At 57.4% G+C, this 18,796-nt stretch overlaps 7 protein-coding genes across 7 annotated transcripts; 3 read left to right on the forward strand and 4 right to left on the reverse strand.

The window, feature by feature from the left end:
• Nucleotides 1–877: 877 nt before the first annotated feature.
• On the reverse strand, nucleotides 878–2,902 carry MKK02DRAFT_20463 (glutathione synthase; the record flags this gene model as incomplete). Its single annotated transcript, XM_053086260.1, has 6 exons — nucleotides 878–921; nucleotides 986–1,059; nucleotides 1,090–1,833; nucleotides 2,005–2,223; nucleotides 2,343–2,485; nucleotides 2,543–2,902. 6 exons carry the CDS (start codon nucleotides 2,900–2,902, stop codon nucleotides 878–880), a joined length of 1,584 nt encoding a protein of 527 aa, XP_052942578.1.
• Nucleotides 2,903–3,508: 606 nt separating this feature from the next.
• Nucleotides 3,509–6,059, reverse strand: MKK02DRAFT_30534 (uncharacterized protein; the record flags this gene model as incomplete). Its single annotated transcript, XM_053088070.1, has 8 exons — nucleotides 3,509–3,687; nucleotides 3,969–4,082; nucleotides 4,157–4,573; nucleotides 4,646–4,988; nucleotides 5,233–5,323; nucleotides 5,532–5,548; nucleotides 5,571–5,585; nucleotides 5,652–6,059. The coding sequence occupies 8 exons, from the start codon at nucleotides 6,057–6,059 to the stop codon at nucleotides 3,509–3,511; spliced, it is 1,584 nt and encodes a 527-aa protein (XP_052942579.1).
• Nucleotides 6,060–7,083: 1,024 nt separating this feature from the next.
• MKK02DRAFT_41115 (cytochrome P450) lies at nucleotides 7,084–9,242 on the forward strand (the record flags this gene model as incomplete). The annotated part of the gene is made up of 12 exons (XM_053091443.1): nucleotides 7,084–7,425; nucleotides 7,479–7,504; nucleotides 7,566–7,601; nucleotides 7,654–7,747; nucleotides 7,807–7,902; nucleotides 7,969–8,082; nucleotides 8,144–8,239; nucleotides 8,289–8,434; nucleotides 8,486–8,664; nucleotides 8,717–8,875; nucleotides 8,929–9,025; nucleotides 9,077–9,242. 12 exons carry the CDS (start codon nucleotides 7,084–7,086, stop codon nucleotides 9,240–9,242), a joined length of 1,551 nt encoding a protein of 516 aa, XP_052942580.1.
• A 300-nt stretch (nucleotides 9,243–9,542) lies between these two features.
• On the reverse strand, nucleotides 9,543–10,832 carry MKK02DRAFT_20755 (SYF2 splicing factor-domain-containing protein; the record flags this gene model as incomplete). The annotated part of the gene is made up of 5 exons (XM_053086309.1): nucleotides 9,543–9,579; nucleotides 9,630–9,752; nucleotides 9,807–10,089; nucleotides 10,142–10,391; nucleotides 10,446–10,832. 5 exons carry the CDS (start codon nucleotides 10,830–10,832, stop codon nucleotides 9,543–9,545), a joined length of 1,080 nt encoding a protein of 359 aa, XP_052942581.1.
• Nucleotides 10,833–11,023: 191 nt separating this feature from the next.
• MKK02DRAFT_20518 (P-loop containing nucleoside triphosphate hydrolase protein) lies at nucleotides 11,024–14,127 on the forward strand (the record flags this gene model as incomplete). The annotated part of the gene is made up of 12 exons (XM_053086270.1): nucleotides 11,024–11,317; nucleotides 11,367–11,595; nucleotides 11,647–11,798; nucleotides 11,841–12,176; nucleotides 12,224–12,351; nucleotides 12,400–12,590; nucleotides 12,648–12,769; nucleotides 12,826–12,995; nucleotides 13,093–13,322; nucleotides 13,487–13,661; nucleotides 13,729–13,931; nucleotides 14,006–14,127. 12 exons carry the CDS (start codon nucleotides 11,024–11,026, stop codon nucleotides 14,125–14,127), a joined length of 2,352 nt encoding a protein of 783 aa, XP_052942582.1.
• Nucleotides 14,128–14,321: 194 nt separating this feature from the next.
• On the forward strand, nucleotides 14,322–14,928 carry MKK02DRAFT_41118 (uncharacterized protein; the record flags this gene model as incomplete). The annotated part of the gene is made up of 3 exons (XM_053091444.1): nucleotides 14,322–14,422; nucleotides 14,504–14,557; nucleotides 14,664–14,928. The coding sequence occupies 3 exons, from the start codon at nucleotides 14,322–14,324 to the stop codon at nucleotides 14,926–14,928; spliced, it is 420 nt and encodes a 139-aa protein (XP_052942583.1).
• A 517-nt stretch (nucleotides 14,929–15,445) lies between these two features.
• Nucleotides 15,446–17,633, reverse strand: MKK02DRAFT_15141 (uncharacterized protein; the record flags this gene model as incomplete). Its single annotated transcript, XM_053085553.1, has 4 exons — nucleotides 15,446–15,640; nucleotides 15,714–15,969; nucleotides 16,111–16,297; nucleotides 17,585–17,633. Coding segments are annotated over 4 exons (687 nt in total), but the record flags the coding sequence as incomplete, so codon positions are not given.
• Between the last annotated feature and the right edge of the window lie 1,163 nt (nucleotides 17,634–18,796).

Consider the following 18,796-nt stretch of genomic DNA (forward strand, 5'->3'; position numbering starts at 1 on the left):
ACGAACGTCAAGTGCCTCTAGCGCAGGATAGAGGAGGCGGCTTCCCATTTGATCGCGTAGTCTCAGTACAGCACTAGGATTGACTACTGAGCCCTGGTCAAATCGAGCTTGAACGCGAAGGACGACGACTGAGGCATACTATGTACATCCTTACTTGCGTCAAGCGAGAGCAAGAGGAGTAGGAAGGCTTCCCATTCGGTACCGTCGGTCACCCTTGAGACCGCACGAGCACTGTCTCCTAGTGAGACCGAGACCTACAAGGAGGATGAGTGAGGCTACCATATTTTGATTACCTTGGGTGCGTTGTGCTCGAGGAAGATGAGGGCAAAGGCTCCCCATTCGGTCAATGTTGAAACAGCACAAGGCTCTGCATCCTGGTGAGGCCGGGACCGAGAGCGAGAAGGACGATGCTTGATGCATAGCATGCTTTGCTCGGACACCTCTCTCTGTTCTCTTATTTCTATACCCAGCGTGACCCTACCCCTCTTAACACCACATCGACAAAGACCGTACGGTCGATTGAGCTGATACCTGCTTCATCAGCCCTTCTTCCTTCGAGCCTGGACTAAGCAGACAAACCAAGAGGGACGTACCAATCGCCACACCGCCTTCATCGCTCTCCTCTCCTTTAGGCTTCAAGCTTCATCAAGCACCTCCCTGACTTCCATACCCGTTATGACACCTCCTCACTCCCCATCGACGAGAACCGGACTGTCAATCGAGCTGATTACCTGTCTCGTCAGCTCTTCTCCCTCCTAGATCAGGCTCAAAAGCCTATGAACAGGAAGACCTACCGATCGCCATACCGCCCTTATCGCTCCCCCTTTCTTTAGCCCTCATCGATAACCTCCCTGCTCCATACCCACATGACCCATCTTTACACCACATCGACGAGGACCGGGCTGTCAATCGAGCTGATACCTGTCTTATCAGCTTCCCTCCCTTCATAAGAGACCTAGAAGCCCATACAGAGAAAAAAACCTACCGATCGCCACACCCCCTTCATCGCTCTCCCTCCCCTTAGTCCTCATCAAGAACCCCGCCTCCCTATTGACGACCCTCGGCTGCCCCTCATTCCCCCCAGTCGACCCTTCCGGCCCAAACAGCGCCACCCCAAACACTCCCAACTCCGAGACTACATCCGCCTTTCTCGCCTTGTTGTCCCCTCCCCGGACTAACCAATTCCCCACCCCATCCGGCGGCGTGATGAGCTCCATCAGAATATACGCCTCTCGGGGCATCACATCCCTCGCTCCATACTGCTGCTGCTGGTGCTGCTGCTGTTCCAGCCGCTTCAGCTCTTGCGGGATATCCGACCGATAGATATTGTTCCCCCCTCCCTCCCTTTGCGGCTTGAGCACAAACCGGCTGCTCTGCGTCATAGCGAGCCGATACCCCTCCTGCCCCGCCTCCGAGTTGTCCATGGGCCAAAGCCCAATCCACGTCTTTCGGATATTATCGACGTCCTCTTGCGTAAACGCCCCGGCGCCCTTCCCGAACCCGACGTCCGGCCGGTCCGGGGAGAGCAGGAAATCCTCGAGGACTCCCGGCTCGGTGAGGACCTGCTGGACCTTTTTGGCGCCGGCGAGTTGGAGCGCCATGGAGGGGCACTTGATGGCGCGGGACCGCTCGAGAAGGAGGCGGGTGGACCATTCGCCAGGGCCAGGGTAGTCGGTAGGGGTGTAAGCGGAGCGGTAGTAGATGACGGCGACTTCCCGGGGCTGGACGAGGTCCGCGAGGGGGTCGGGGAGGTAGATTCGCTTCGAGTTTCGGTCGAATTGAACGAGGTTGTCCAGCTCGGAGAAGGTGTGCCGGACGGTCTTGATGCCGTGTCTGGAGAATCAGCGTTTGACTATGCAAGATCTCTTCTCTGTCCCTCCTTGTCGGACCCCCCTTCCCTCCCGAACTCCTAGCCTTATCAACAAGCAAGACCTGTCATCGTCGCACCACCTAAGCCCTCCTTTCCTCTCCTGTAGCTTCCGAATTGTTAGAAAGGGGACATACCGCTCCATAAGCTCATACTGCAACGCCCATTGATCAAACACATTCCTCTCCCCATCCTGCACCACAAAGAGCACCACTGCATCTTTGCGCCCGTACGCCGCCCATCCTTCCGCGAGACCTTGCGCGATCGAGGTGAGCGCATCATTGAGGGGATAATTGTCGAATGTGGACAGGTAGGGGGAGGAGTCGAAAAACATGTCTGTCTCTTTGGCTAGGTATCTGGCAGTCAGCGTCAATCGTGCTGCATAGACCACTCCTACGTCTCGATACAGCGGAGATGAAGAGGTAGTGAGGGGATTAAAGACAGGCAGTGGGATAAGCGAGAGGGAAGAGCTCACCGATGAGTCTCGCTCGCCTTCTGACTCAATGCCCCGAAAGACGACGAGATCGTATTGAACTCGACCTGCTTGAGCTCCAGGGGCGCTAAGGACGAAAGCGAGTGCAGGAGATAGTCCGAGCGGAAGATCCCGAGCTGTAGCGGCTGTATTATCAGCTCCGTCCTCTTCATCCCTCCCCTCTGTTAGTCTCCCAGACTCACCTGGACGAGCTCCTCCCTGACAGCCTTCCACCCCCTCCACAATTCTCCCTGGAAACTATCGACCTTCGCCACCCCACCCATCACTCTATCGAGAAACCCCCAGTCCAGCGCGATTCGCGCGTAAAGCGCATTATACACCGTCTGGATCTCCGTCGCGAGCTCGAAGAGGTGTCGAGGGAACGGGGAGGGGAAGAGGGAGAGAGGAGCGGCCGTAGCGTGTGTAGGAGGATCGGAGGGGTTGGCGGGGAGGTGAGTGAACCCGTGGGCGAGGGCGTGGGTCACGGCGAGGGTCTGGAGGTGTTGGAGGTGCGCGGAGGATGGGAGGGAGGGGGGCCAGGGTGGGAGGGAGTTGAGCGGCATGATGGGCAAGGTCGGGTGGTGAGCCGGGCAAGATGAGCAGTCGTATGGGTCCCGCGAAGGGCTGCGGGTGTGCTGTAGAGTTGAGTGTGAATGATAAGACGGCAGCTTGATCATCAACAGCTGAGCGGGATCCACATTCCTCGGTTCCTCTTGCAATAGATCACGTGATCGCCTCCCACTGTTTGAACCTTGTGATCGATTCACATCTTACTTCGGACCCACAAGGCTATCACGCCATAAGTATACTTAAATACTGACTGTACAGCTCCTCGCGGGATGCGTTCTCTGCACGAGCTGAAAGGAAAGTCAGGGCGTCACCTACTAAAAAGATACTGAAGATGTGGGCTGATCTGCCATCTCGAAGACATGCCATGCCCATGAGACGCGCCACCGGAGCGTTGAGAATCAGGGATGACTATGACAGTATGGAGGGATATCCCCGGGAAGAAATCAAGAGGCACCCAGTCACATGGGGTCGGAAGGACGGGGAACGGGCGCCAGCGCGGGGACCAGGCTGTTGACCTTCAGTGTCTCTTGAGCTCATCCAGCCAATCACTTCAAGACATATATTGACTTTTCCACTCACGCTGATGACCATGCTTAAGCCTAGTCGTTATTATCGAAGGACCAGACGCGTCTCGACAAGTGATCAAACTGATCCTGAATCAAGATGACACCGAGGTCGATGTAGCCGAGAAGCTTGAGGCAAACTCGGATCAGTGATTTTGAAGCGACAGCGTCCGAGAATCGATTTGAGCCCTTCATGATGGCTTTACCGGCTCCCGCTGAGATGTTAGGCTGGGATGATGAGTGCCCCTTGCCCAGATCAACGAGTCAACTCGAATTGATATGCATGGAAATCTGACATCCGTCCTTCACAATCGCGACCCAGCTCAGAAGCGTGCGGAGCTCTCAGTCAACAGCGCTAATGTCATTCGACTGAAGCCGCATCACACCTTGACCACCCACACTGAACTCTAAGGACGCCTTTTCATCTCATCGGTGGCACCCGAACGTTTGCGCTGGATCCATGCCTCCGCGACGTCCCGAGTGATGAAAGGCTCACTCCTGTGGTGCCGGAAGCAATGTTTGCAGTTTGACAGCACCCCTTCCTTGTCATGGACCCTGGTACCGGGCGGATTCTTGGACTGATCGTCGGAAATGACTTGCTCGTGGTATCCTGTCGATGTCAGGCTTCCATCCGGGCGCTAGCGGCTACTGTCTTTCTCAAGGCGGATGATGAAGAGGACTTACGAGCATCGCCAGAGTACTTCGGCCCTTCGCTGGGGCAACGCATGGTCTCATACGAGTAGATTGGAACCTCGGCGAGCCCGCAAGTCAAACACGTCAGAATTGCCCTCGGAGTGACAATGAAGGACCCGGTAGCAGGGTTGTGGTCTTTGCGACCGTGTGCAGTCCCGCGACCCGTAGAGAGCTTGTGCGTGCCGGGTTCGCATGGCTCAACAGGGTGGTCGGAGTCATTTTCGGCGGTGTCCACGCTGGCGGGGCCTTCATCGCCGCTTAAATCCTCCTCAGAGTATGGAGCCTGGTACTGGTACTCGTTCAGGAACAACCTCGACGTCGGCCTCTTGCATCGCCGAATTGTGCAGCGTGATTGGATTCCCTCTTCACCCAACGTATGGTTCCGCGGGTTGACTTTGTGTTTCCCACCTGCATTGTCAGTGTCAGTTAGAACCTGCATAGATTGGCCCTGAGAGTTCCGAAAGGTCTGGCGTGACTCACCCTTCCGTGTGCACTCGATGCCACCAAACCAACCCGCAATATTCAGGAAGCTTTTGCACGACGGACAGAAGACCGTGTCCCCGGCCTGGTTCACCGTCAGGTTGCGCCAATTGTGAATCTGCGACTTCGACATCGTGCGGTTCCGGCACCATGAGGGATCGTAGGAGTCAGGCTGGCTTTCGACCTCCGAGGGTGAAATGACGGTGTCCATGGCTGACGTGACGTGGGGGTGGTATCGTACTTGTCTGCAGCAGTAACGACGCCTAGTGATAGCCAAGATGTGAATGTGGGTGGCAAGCAGGGATATAAGGAGAAGGTAAAATGAGGTGGCCGGGCGGACGAGCTACATGGCAGACCTAGACACCGTTCGAGTTTGGGCGTAAAGGATGAGCGCCATTTGTCGACCATACGGTCCTCGAACCTGATGAAAGGAGGTCAAACGCGGAAACGCTAGATGATGCAGATTTAGATCCTCTGAGCGTTCGAGCTCTACTGGCGAGTAAAGGATGATAGGAGCTGCACGACAATCATTCAGCCATGATTGGATCACAATGAAGTAGTAGCCTTTTGCACTTTCATTGACTCACTCGCTCGCTCCCGGCCACCAGCGACCACATCCAACAGTCAGGCTCCCATGATTGGAGAGAGTTAATGTCCAAGCGAGAGCAGCGTCGCCGCCTGCATCGAGACAAGTATGTGTGGTAGATGTCAGCTGCTGCCCCACGGTGAGTAAAGGTCGACCTCAACATTCTGTGAACACTGCAGCCTGGGAGTTTGACATCGTCAGAACACAAGACAAGCCCTAAAGTAGCTCGGTGACGCTCCCGCATCAGTGGTTGCGCATCAAGACTTAACTAACTCGCATTGCGCTCTGATCAGTACTCACGCAGTATTGGGCCAGACCTACGTCGTCTTTCCTACTTACAATCTTCTTACATCGCTACCTAATCCTATGGGCCCCCCTACCGTCCGCCGCCATATCCAACATCTAACCCGACCTCGGCACGCTCCCCGCCGACCCCGCCTCCTTCCCGACCTCCTTGGCCTGCTTAAGCCCCTCCGCATCCCCCTTCCCCTGCCCCTTCTGCATCCCCGCATCCCCCGTCACGCCCCCACCCGCATCCGCGCCGGACCCAGTCGCCCTCTCCACCGACTCGGGCGTATCATTCTGCACCACCTTGTCCGCCGATCCCGAGTCCTTCTCGCGGACATGGGCGTCCTGCTGCTTCTTGAACGCAGGGTCCGAGGGCTCGACGGGCCTACGGACGCCAGGAGGGTTGGAGGCGTCTGTAGCGCCGCCGGGAACGGCGTCAGGGGCTTGGACGCTGAAGCGCGGGATGGATGTGGAGAGCGCGCGGATGGGGGCGGCGCGGAGGAGGGAGGGGAAGGTACGGGCTGTGCGTAGGGTGAACATTGTGTTTTGGTGTTGTGGAGTTCTTGGGTGGTGTGAGGGTGGTAGTGGTGCGGACGAGCAGCTACTGGGCAGTAGTGAGCAGTACTTGAAGTCGCCTCAGCTTCCGATGATCCAGTACTACGTCATAGTTGTATCTGTCAGCATCGCGCATCGGGACGCCGATCACGCGCTTCGCATCAGCTGATTCGCCGAAACGTTTCAGACTGTTTCAGAGTTGTGGTCTCCAGGCTTACAGCTGACAAGCGCCCCTCGGATCTCTTCATTCCGCCCTCTCGAGGCTGGAAGGTGTGGAAAGTCGCAAGCTGGTCGCGACTTGTCACTTGGCTACCTCTGCCCTCCTCAGCTGCTGACTGCTCGAGCTTCGCTGCACTCGGTTGTTCGGCGCCGAAACTGTGCCGTAAGCCCGGCTCCAGGCACCGGGCCAATCAGAGTACCGAAACCTTCAGAGCCTTTGACTCTTCCTCAGTTGAACCTTCATCTTCCTCTCAAAGCTACTCTGTCTCCAGATCGCTCTTTCCTCATCCACACAGTCACACCCATGTCACGTCCTTTTGCTCATTTACCATCTAATTACCAAGATCGGCACTCGACGGCATCGCACACGTCCTTTGATGCCGTCAAGACATAAACTTCAAGAGGATTCCTTAGACGGACGCGGTCGAGATAAGGTGCTCTAGCTGAAGTGGTCCAGTCGAGCTTGTACATCACCCGTGCACTGAAGATCCCCGTCGAAGTACCAATCATCTCTCTCCGCTACTTACGAAACTCCTTGGGACCAGTCTAACGGTATGCTGGAAAGGTCCAAGCGTTCGAGAATAGTTGTGGCGCCGGCTTTTTGGCGTGTGGACAGCTCGGGACCCGCTCGGACGGGACACGACACTTGACCTTTGGGGATGATGGACCACGAGCACGTTGTCAGCTGAAGATCCGGAAAGGGGGATATAAGAGCTGACTGCCGCTGGAGGACTTGACGCCCCTGACTTGCTGATCAAACCCCTTGACCTACTCCCTCACCCTGTGCAAAATGGACGTTCAAGCTCACCACCTCGGCGTGAATCTCTCCCCCCTGGACTTTGCTCCTCTCTTGTACGGCCTCATCACGGGTCTCATCCTCTACCTCCCCCTCGTCGCCCTACACAACCTCACCCTCCACCCTTTGGCCCGCGCCCGTATTCCGCTTTACTCGGTCGGGAGCGTCGCATCTGCATGGCCGGCTACCATGTCGATGCTGTTCAAGGGCAAGCGACACGTCGAGGTACACGAGCGCCAGCTTTTCGTAGGGCCGGTAATGAGGACTGGGGCGAACGAGGTCGTTCTGTCTGACCCGGCGTGGAACCGGTTTATCATGGGTAGCAAGTTCTCCAAGGTAAGCACTGGTTGTGCTGGACAGGGACAGGGTCAGCGCGCTGATAGGGATAGGTGACCAATCATCACGAGGTCAGCAGGTGAGTGCCGAAGCTATTCCAGTACACAGACTAGAGGGACGTCGACGAGCTGACACTGCAGACGCGATGGTCGGGCTGCTAAGTTATTCTTCAATCAGTGAGCTCTCTGTGTGCATTGTCTCCTGACGAAATCCCAGCTCACACGACAGCGACCACCACGTCGCAGCCGGCAAACGCAAGGCAATTCTGCCCCACTACGCGGCGCATCAGATGCCGCAGTGGAACCCAGAATACCAGGAGCATGTGGGAATCATGGAGTCCTCATGTTATATTGGCGTGCAAGAATGAGCTGACCAGTCCAGTTCGGCAAGCTACTTCGCCTGATCAACGCCGTCTCATCCACCAAGCCCGGAGAAGGCATCGACATTATGCCGATCTTCCGCCTGACCTGTATCGATGTGAGTGCCTGCCTCCATCTTTTGACTCAGCCGAGATTCGAATCGCAGCATTAGCTGACTGGCCAGATCGGAGGTCAGATCGTCATGGGAACGGAGCTGGGCATGATGGATGCCTATCTCCAAGGAAGGGATAGGGGGATGGGCGAACAAACGCGGATCGCATTCTACCGGTCGCTCTGCGTGAGCTACGTCGTTGCCTCCCTGGTGTCATGGGATCCGGAGACCTGAGCTGACACTTCAGGCGTCCTCACTCCCATCGCTAGTCTGGAGTATGCTCGAGTGGCTTCCGGTAGCATCATGGCAGACCATCGTCCAGTCCGAACGGGTCCTGCAGAACGTGAGCGCTCCGTATATATCAGAGTCAAGACCCAGCTGATGAGAGTCAGTACTACACCCCTCTTATCCGAGCGGCAATGAACAAGCCCATGGGTGATCGACCCTGTACCGCCCAAAGACTCCGAGCGACGGTGGACCACCATACCCGCTTGCCTTGGACGGAGCACCACATCATCGAAGAGTGTATGGACCATATGTGAGCTTGCTACTCGAGCTCTTTGATCGCGAGGAGCTGCTGATCGTACAGTATGGTTTCCCCCGAACCTACCGGTGTTGCCGCTTATGCTTTGTGGCTCCTCTCGACCCATCCTCGCGTCCAGGAGAAGCTGGCCGACGAGGTCAGGGCGCACAGGCTGGAGCGAGGGGAAGTGGCAGGAGTGAGAGAAGTCGCAGAATACGAGTACCTCCTGGCTGTGCTCAAAGAGAGTGAGTACCAGCAGTCTCTTCCGCCGTATCTTCAAGTGGCTTGTCCTCTCAGCTATACGGCTCTACCCCGCCGCCCCCGGTCCTCGACTCCGCGTCCTGGGCAAAGAAGGGATGATGGTCGGCGAGTACCATATCCCAGCTGGAACCGCGGTCGGCGTGCAAGTCTGGACGGCTCATCGGTCGGTTGGCATCTGGGGATCTGACGCAGCTTGTACGTTCCCTCCTTGGCTCACCGCCACCGTCAGCGTTATAGCTGATGAGCAGGCTTCCGACCCGAGCGATTCTTGGAGGAGATGACACCGGAACAGACTGTAGCGTTCAGCCCCTTCTCATCGGGCAACAGACCCTGCCCTGGTCAGAAGTGAGCATCTATCTCGACACCCCCACAATGTGACAAGTCGCTAACCGCCAGCTTCGCATCCGCCACCCTGCGAGTGAGCGTGTCGTCCATCGTCCGATCATTTCACCTGCGCCCGGCCCCCGAGACGACGGTACAGTCGATGGAGCCGAGAGACTGGGGGACGCTGATCCCTGCATCGGGGGAGTGCAAGTGGATCTTCACTCCGAGAGAGGCGTAGCCGAGACCGTCGAAGGCTGGGCAAGGATCGGCTAGGGCGGTCCGAGAGTGGAGGGAGAAAAGCTGCTCAATTTTGGGTGTCCTAATTAGCTGGTCATGGTACGCGTCGGTATGCAATATGTCTGAGTCTGGGCGCTGAGCTGGCTCGCTCGTTGTCAGTGAGATTGTATGACAATGGTCAGCTGGTAGCAGGTATACTGATACATGAACGATAGTACAATGACGAGCCAAGATATCTCCTCTCCGACCAGCCCGCTTCGGAGACAGGAACTGCGCCTCGCATACACACGCTGGATAGGTATCAGAGGGCGGTTCCTCGCTCGAAGTTGGCGCGGATCCTAGTAGCATCAGCCGTAGTCCAATCTCAGCCTGGTAAAGGGCAACATACTCCTTGGTATACTTGTCGTAATACCTCGCAACCTTCTTGTTGAAGACCTTGTTCCGGTCGTTGATATAATTGATCTCGCCCTCCTCCTCGACCCTCTTCTTCCGCTTGCCAGGCTTGTCCATACTAGAAATATCAGCATTGATTTCCGAATTGCTTCTCGCAAGAACCAAAACGTACTCTTTGTTGATCTTGGCTGTGAGCCGATCCACCGCGTCCTCACTCGGCTTGCTGTCACCATAAGCCAAAGTATCCGCCCCGCGATACAGATCCTCAGCCGCGGACAGTGCACCAGGCCGTCGAGATCCGCTGGCCTGCAAGGACTGCGATGTTGCGTTGAGGGGTACGAGCGTTCCCGGCGCGAGACCGAGCGCAGCCTCCTTTTGCTTTTCGTACGATAGCAGGTCGGCCTTGGTAGATCGAATATTCCGGTTGTACAGCTTCCAGGCGTCGTCCTCAGCGTCTACAGAATCAGCTCATGCCCCTACAGTATATCGATGGGCGAGATAGCTCACTGTGAAAGTGCGTGTCACTCTTGATCTTCGACTCCTCCTGCTTGGCCTCCCACCTCTCATTCTGCTCGATACTCCACTCCCACGCCTTGCGCCGTTCCACATCCTCCCCTGACGCCTCCGCCTCCGTCTTGAGCCGTAGTGTCTGAGCGAGCTTCTTCTGCTTTTCGAGTCGCTGGAGCTCCTTAGCGGTGACTTTTTGCTTCTGGTGGTCGGTCACGAGATCCTGTCTGTTGGCGGCGGTGCTTTGGTTCTGAAGCGTCAGCTAAGGTCGCTTTCGAATCTCGGCGAGTATCCGTCAACTCACCATCCGCATGCGAAGATCCTTGAGCTTCGCCATCCGCTCCTCCATCGATGTCTTGCCCTTACTTCCTCCCGCTACAGCTTCCGCCTCCACCACGGGCTCGGCATCCTCGCCACCGGCCGCCTCACACTCTCCCACACCTCCATCAACGTCCTCCGCCTCTTCGGCGTCCACCGCCTCGCCATCAATAGCAGTCGCAGTCTCATCCCCCTGCTCATCCTCGTCCGTTTCTACCACGGCGCCGACACCAGACTCGGCCGTCTCGCTGCTGCTGCTCGCATCCGTCTTGTTTGAGCGGGATCGGCTCGACCTGGATTTTCCGCCGCCGGGAAGTGCTGGGGACGGCGTAGGGGCCGTAGAGCGAGCGGCGCGGGGCTTGCGAGGGGGCATAACGTCTTCTTGTAAGTGACTATGGATAGAAGGGAGAAGTACAAAGGTAGGATAGGATATGGGTGGGCAGGGTGTGATGATGCACTGACGCAAATTCCGTTACGTAACGAGCAAGATTTCCGGAAATCTGCAGGTCCACCCAAGCTCTTCTTCCACCTCTCTACATACCACTCCGAACCCTATCTATCAACATGAGAGGAGGTAGCCTAAGCAGCCTAGCACAGGCAAATACACTCGCATCCTCGTCCAAGCCCAAAAAGGGGAACAAACGGGCCAGAATTGCCTCGTCCGCGGCCTCCACCTCAGACGCTCCCAAGGCGAAGAAAGACCGTCTGACGGCCGAGTCGCTGCAATGGCGTACGCTCAACCCGGCATCGTTTTCGGGCTTCGATGATGGTGGAGGAATGATGATGCTGGAGGAGCTGGACGATGTGGGTGTGGAGTGGGAGACGGCGGAAGGTGGAATGAAGGTCGCGCGGTTTGTGGTGCGCTGCCTGCTGCTTATGATGGGCGAACGGGAAGCTGATGAGATAGGCCGCGGAAGGCAAGAAAGGAAAAGGCAAGGCGAAGGCTGTTGAGCCGGCAGTGGTGGATGAGGAGGAGGTATGGGGAGGTATCCCAGACGACGCCGTTCCCGAGGCGGATGAAGCAGAAGGGAGCGGTTCTGAGGACGGAGCCGACCTCCCTGAGTTCAGCAGGGTGGAGAAGGAGGACCTGGACGAGGAAGATGAGGAGGAAACAGAGGCAGCAGAGCCATTCGATGGTCAGCTTTGTCCATGGTGCTCATCCGGCAAGACTGAGCTGATAACCGCAGATGCCCTTCTGCCCGCCTGGTCCGAAATCTCCTTACATCCCCGCATCAAGCGGGCCCTTCTCGCCCTCGGTTTCGTATCGCCTACAGGCATTCAAGGCCGTGCTCTCCCTTCAGGTCTAAGCGGCCGAGACGTTGTCGGCGTTGCTGAGACCGTACGTCCCCTTCTGCTCTGATAGACCAAGCTGACAAGCTAGGGTTCCGGTAAAACCCTCGCCTACTCCCTTCCTATCCTCTCACACCTCCTTCTCTCGCCCACTCCGTCGAAGTCCACCCGTCGCCCGCTATCCGCCCTCATCGTCTGCCCAACAAGAGAGCTTGCGCTTCAAGTGGTAGACCACCTCCAAAAGGTCGTAGCGCACCTGATGGACGACGAGGAGCGCGCACAGGCAAAGAAGCACAACAAGCCCCCACGAGTCAGTATAGGGAGTGTTATTGGTGGTCTGAGCGCGCATAAGCAGAAGAGGATCGTAGATCGGGGCGCGGATATCCTGGTTGCTACGCCAGGACGATTGTGGGACCTGATCAAGTCGGTGAGCAGCGACCCCATTTTACATTTTGGGCCTAGCTGACAGTGTAGGATGAGGATCTTGCTACTGGCGTAAGAACCCTCAAGTTCTTGATTATTGACGAAGCGGACCGTATGATCGAGAATGGGCACTTCGCCGAACTGGAGAACATCGTTCGTCTGACTCAAAGGCAGGGAGCGTAAGTCATCATCTTATCCATGCGCCAGGATTGTAGCTGATTCTACAGCTCTACAGCCGGGCCAGACGACGACGACCCCGTCTTCGCAGCCGCCAACTCTGACTCTGCGCCCGAATCCCGCCCTCGGGAAGACATGCAGACTTTCGTCTTCTCCGCGACGCTCTCGAAAGACCTGCAGCAAAACTTGAAGCGGAAACAGCGGAAACCGAAGAATGGAACCAAGCGGGCTTCAGCATTGGGTGAGCTCTCCCGCCTCCTTTGCCTTCTTCGATTAGGCGAAAGCTGATACTCTGCAGAGGACCTGGTGGATCGGCTGGACTTTAGAGATGCGAATCCCGAAGTTATCGATCTGAGTCCGGAAGGAGGTGTCGTTGCTACGCTGAGGGAGAGTATGGTCGAGTGTGTCGTTACAGACAAGGTGAGCTACTGATCCGTAATTCGGCCAGCTGAAAGAGGCAGAAGCTGATGAATTAGGATCTCTACCTTTACTACTTCCTCCTTCGCTACCCCGGCCGAACGATGGTCTTCACCGGCAGCATCGACGGTATTCGCCGACTCATCCCCTTGTTCGAGATGTTGCAGATGCCGGTGTACCCCTTGCACTCGCAGTTGCAGCAAAAGCAGCGACTGAAGAATCTTGACCGGTAGGTCCCGCCATACCCTCGTCTCCCTTGATATCCATCTCCAGCCATGCTCACGATTGGGGATGATCACTTATCGCAGGCCGGAGCTGACTTTCAGATTCAAAGAAGCCAAATCCGCCGTTCTCATAGCCACCGACGTCGCTTCGCGCGGTCTCGACATTCCCAACGTTGACCACGTCGTCCACTTCAACTTGCCCCGCACGGCAGACGCCTATATCCACCGGAGTGGACGTACGGCGCGTGCCCAGAACCCGGGGTTTGCGTTGCAGATTGTTAGTGCGGAGGAGAGGGGGATGCAGCGGAGTTTGATGAGGAGTTTGGGAAGGAGTGAGTTTGGGTCCTCTACTGAACGGGGATATCAGGATCGGGGAGAAGGACAGGGAATGTCAGGGTCGTGGAGAGAAGGTCGGCCGAGATGAGAAGAACAGGATGGGGAAGAGGAGAGATGGCAGCGAAAAGGAGGAAATAAGGGTTTAAGCTGATTGCTTCAGCTGTGGAACTACCCGAACTACCTATCGAAAGTGGCTTCCTTCCCAAACTAAAAGAACGTCTTCGCGTCGCTCAGGCGATCGAGAAGGCGCAACACGAAGTCAAGAAAGAGACGCACGATCGGAATTGGCTCAAGGAGGCTGCCGAGGCGATGGATATCGATCTGGACGATGATATGTGAGCTCTGTTTCCCATTTTCTTTCCTTGACCTCATGTCGAAGTGGACGTAGAGCTGACTGGGCAGGCTGGACGACGGCGAACTGACATTCGACCGACCCCATATCCGGCCTCAACATCGCCGAAAAGGAAATCGGACCGAATCGGTCGCTAATCTCAAAGCGGAGCTCAAGCACCTGATGAAGGAGCCGCTTGTCGCCAGGGGCGTATCGGCGAGGTATCCTACCGGAGGGAGCAAGGTCATCATTGATGATCTCGTCAGAGCTTCCGGTGAGTTTTCGCTTCAGACGCCGTGGTTGCCCAGGTGGACATAGACTGGGGAGGGCAAAAGCTGATATGTCCAGGCCACGAAACATTGCTCGGTGCACCAACTGCGAAAGCATGGGATGAGCCGCAAAAGAAGGGCAAGAAGATCGTTTCGGGGAATAAGCGGAAACGGCCCGCTGCGACCGCCGCTGCTGCTTAGATACGGATATGGGCGGTCGTCAAGCAAGCTTCTGGGTTGTTGACGTGCAGGTATAGGCGATGTATCTTGGACGTTTATCTTGTTTTGAGCACAGCTAGGCTATATATGGCTCGATACTAGCTCATTTACCTGCTTTCTGCTACACCATCAAGGCGTACCTCTCAGCCAAAACCCAACCCAAGCCAAACATCAACATGCGCCTCCCCTCAGTCCTCTTTGCCCTTGGTGCAGCCTCCCTTGGGATGGCATACCAGCACGGCGAGATTCCGAGCAACATCGCTGTCCGAGCGAGCGCGTAAGTCCACTCTACCACCCTCCACACTTCATCCTCTTCCTCTGGTAGGGCGGCCGGAAGGACAAAGACTGATAGGGATAGAGATGGCGGGATCGACTTCTTCCACGAGGAAGACCGAAGGAGTCTTGAAGCTGAGTGAGCTATCTCCATCGATATCTCAGTCCCCCACTCTATTCGTACTTCCCCTCGTTGCCGATGATGTTTTATCCCGCTGATCAAGCACCAACACTGATCCTTGCAGTATTCTCGCCAAACGCCAACTCACCCAAGCCGAGCCCGAATCGGATACCTACCCCGTCCAAGCCGACTCGGCCTCCGGACTCAAGCCCTTCATCCCCGTCGGCGGCGCCGGCGGTATCAGCAAAGCCATCAGCAGGGCCAAGCGGCAGGACGGGGCCGGCGGCGCGGGTGCGGATACGCCTGCGCCAGCGGTGGATACGACGTCGGACGAGCCGGAGAGCGATACGTACCCGGTCAGTAACGACGGGAGCGGGGTCAAGCCTTAGTGGGTTTACGCTCTTGGTTCTGACGCTGCGCCTCCTCATGGGAGAGCATAGAGAAGGGATGGTAGCTGATGATGTATAGTAGCGCGAATGATCCTGTTGTCTAAGGTCCCGGTGGGACCGCCAGAGGACAGTGGGCGACTGACGGAGGGCGGAGGAGGCCGGGAGCTTGACGCTGGTCGTATAGCTTGCGGGAAGACCTGTAGACAAGAAAGTAGAGCGAATGGTGTCAGTAGATCAGACATGAGATGAGATGTATCAATACTTCTAGCCCACCACTCCTACCGCTAGAGATCGGACAGCCATGCACCGCAAGCCCTCAAGTTAACGGATCGACAATGATGGCTGCATAATATCAAGTCAGAGCTTCCTGCACGGAGCACCAAGCACCCAGGCCCTCTCCCGCGCGCCCGTTCCTTCTCACCCACCCAAATTCCCCCCTTCATCCCGCTTTACTCTTCACTTTTCCCCCCTTCTTCCTCCCCACAGCCCCCACCCCCACACCCTCCTTCTCCCTCTCCTTCTCCTTCTCGTGTATCCCGACATGCCGCTTCAACTGATCCGGCCTCGGAAACCGTTTCCCGCACCCCGGATGAGGACACGCAAACGGTTTCTCACCCGTATGCGTCCGGATGTGCTTGGTTAGGTTAGATGCCTCCACAAAGCCTTTATGGCAGTGGGGGCAGATGAAGGGTTTTTCGCCATTGTGTGTTCGCTGCATATCAGCTGAATCCTCTCGACTGGAATTCCGAGCGGAGAGCGGGCAGGCGGGGAGAAAGACAACTCACCATGTGTATAGTCAAACTACTACTAATCGCAAACCCCCTCCCGCATCCTTCATACCCACACACAAACGGTTTCTCCTCATTATGTCTCCGTAGATGCGCCGCGAGCGGTGCCGCCTCGCTAAAAGCCTGATCGCAGACTGTACACACGTACGGGCGATAGCCGGTATGGGATTGGAGATGGCGCAAGACTTTTTGGCGGGATCGGAAGACGCGACCGGTGGTTGCGATTTCGGTGCTGCCGGCGATTCTGTCCCCACTACCGCCGCCATCACCACCGCCGCTGCCGCCAGAGTCCTCCCCTTCTGCACCCTTATCATCCGACGACGACGTATCCGACCCCTCGACCACCTCGGTCTGCGGCTGGGCATGGGCGTGGGCATGGGCAGGACAAGCGCACTCTCCCCAAAGACACGCATAACTCTCCTTCCCCCTCCCCACGTGCACTTCGGAGAGATGATCCATCATTTCCGCGGGCGTATTGAACGGGGCGGAATGAGTACAGTCGTGCCATTGACAAAAGAGGGGTTTGGGGGGTGAGGCGGGCGAAGGGTCCGATTGCGGCGGAGTAGGGAGAGTGGGGTCCGCTGTCGATTTAAGGCGTTTGTGCCCCTTAGCGCCAGCGCTGATTCCGGAGGCCGCAAGGGGCAGAGGCAAAGCGGCTGGCGGTAATTCCAGCTCCTTCTCCGTCTGTGGACCACCCACTACCGACCCCGCTTGTCCAAACGAGAACCCTCCGCCATCATTACCGACTCCACCGAAGCTGCCAGCGCCAGCGCCACCGCCCGCCAGCTGCTCCAGCGCAAAATCCGCATCTCCCGCCTCCCACCCCAATATATCGCCCGGAACCCCCAGATGCTCCTCCAGGACATGCCGCAACATCGTCTGCGGACTAAACGGCTCGCCGCCCCCATTCGCGGCGAGGTGGGTGTGGGTGTGCGAGTGCGGGTGCTGCACTGTACAGTCGGCGGGGGCGGGGATGTGCGTGTGCGGCGGACACTGGAGCGGGTCCTCGGCGGAGCAGGTGGTAGGGAGGGGGAAACAGTCGTCCCATAGACAAGAGAGGAGGCGGTCTTGTTCGGCTTGGAAAGTCGAGGAAGAGGAGGTGGGGGGAAAGCCGAGGGCGGAGAGAGAGGGGAGGAGGTTGGACGTGGACGTAGAGGTGGAGGGAGGGTCGAAGGGGTTTTGAGAGTGAGAAAGCATCTGGCTCTGCCTTTGACCCGGTCCTTGACCTTGACTTTGAGTTTGACCGGTAGTCTGGGCCTGCCGTCGTCGCTGCTCCTCCTGGTGCGCCTGGAGCCGCTGCCGCTGCTGCTGATGCTGTTCCTCAAGCGCGTGTGCCTGATGCGGGAGGAACAGCGCCGGACTATTTTCGCTGCCGGTTGGCGGAGGTAGAGGATTTGACGGACCGAACCCCGGTGCTCCCAGGTGGTCCGCTGCGACGTGTGCGAGCAGGTCGGGCATGGACGAGAACGTCAGGTGACAGTTCTGCCAGTGGCACACATGAGTCGGGAAGACCATCGGCGCGGGGCCGGAGTTGGTCGCGGGGGTTTGGGAGGCGTTAGAAGCGGGTGTAAGGGCCGAGGAAGAGGTTGACCAGGGGAGAATATCGGGACTCGTCATTGTTGATTGGGGCAGCGAGGAGATGGAGGTATTGTGTGAGTGTGAGTGGGGATGGCGGTGTTGCTGGAATGAGGGGAGTTGATGCTGGAGCGATTGGGAGGAACGGTGCATGTGCGCGTGAGAATGGTGGGAATGCGAGTGAGAGTGGGCATGCTGGTGAGAGTGCTCATGCAGCTGTTGGTGCTGTAGCGGATGATGGGATTGATGAGAGTGCGAGTGGTGATGTGGATGGTGGTTTTGCGCGCTGTGACTGTGGTTGTGGTTGTGGTGATGGGGATGCTGATGCTGGTGCGGGTGCTGGTGCTGGTGTTGGTGAAAGGTGGACGAGGAAGAGGAGGGTCGAGACTGAGATTGAAATTGATGGAGGTTGACCCCGCCGCCGAAGATGGACGATTGCTGCTGGTGCTGGTGCTGGTGATGGTTCCGATGTTGACCGGTACCAGCAGCAGGCGACCCTAGCTGGAAGGGCGATTGCAGTCCACCCGAAATATTATCGAGTCCAGTCAGTCCGCTTGGCATATGGTAGTGCGCCGATGTTGTACCGACTTGACCAGACTCGTTCGCTGGCGGGACGATAGGTAGTTGACAATCAGGCTGAGTACAGCATTCCAACTAAACGGTATCAGCAGCGCTCCCCCAAATCTGAACCACAGGAAACACGAGCAAAGACAAAGGATGGCAAAGCCCATGATATGAGAGACATTTCTGCGAACTTACATATTGCTGGATAGCCTCGCACCCCTCTTTGCTACATGCCCACTTCATCAACTCGTCACCTTCCATCCCGCCCAGCGCGCCATCAACGCCACTGTCCCCTGCACCTGCACCAGCGCCGGCACCACCGAGGCCGGGCTGTGGCTGCTGCAACCCCAGCTGAAGATGCTGATGCTCGTGCGAGTGCAGCTCGTCGCACCGGTCCGCGGAGCATAAGGGATCGGTGCAGCATTCCACCGGACCGCAAGCGGGTTCCGTACAGCATTGATCCGCTTCGCATGAATGTGCCTGCTGACCGGGAGCGTGAGGTCGAGCTGGCCCCGCTGGGCTAAGATTGGAGGGCGAGGGGAAGGGGAAGGGGTGGGAGTGTGGGAATATCCCAGCGAGGGGCGAAGCGGCGGTGGAGGTGAAGCCGGCGCCTCGAGAGGTCATCTGAGGCGTGCTGGTCGAGGGGATAGAGGACGAAGCGGCGTGTGAGGCATCACAGCAGATGTAGTTGAGCGCCCAGGGGTCCGAATGCGAGTGGTGCGGAAGCTGCTGGTTGTGCATGATAGATGATGGACCGCAAAGAGGTGACCGAGCGAGATGGAGTTTCGAGAGGTCCTCTCCTGCCTCCGGGAGAGGAGACTGCTGCGCCTAGAAGCTCGCCTGGACCGCCCTGCTCAGACAAAGAGCCAGAGTGAATGCCTTCGCAAATCTTCCCGCTCTGCCCGAATCCCCAGTCCCACTTTCCCTCCCGCTTCTCTGCC

This window comes from Dioszegia hungarica (genome assembly GCF_025882075.1).
Source record: "Dioszegia hungarica strain PDD-24b-2 chromosome Unknown MKK02contig_25, whole genome shotgun sequence".
NCBI lineage: Eukaryota > Fungi > Basidiomycota > Tremellomycetes > Tremellales > Bulleribasidiaceae > Dioszegia > Dioszegia hungarica.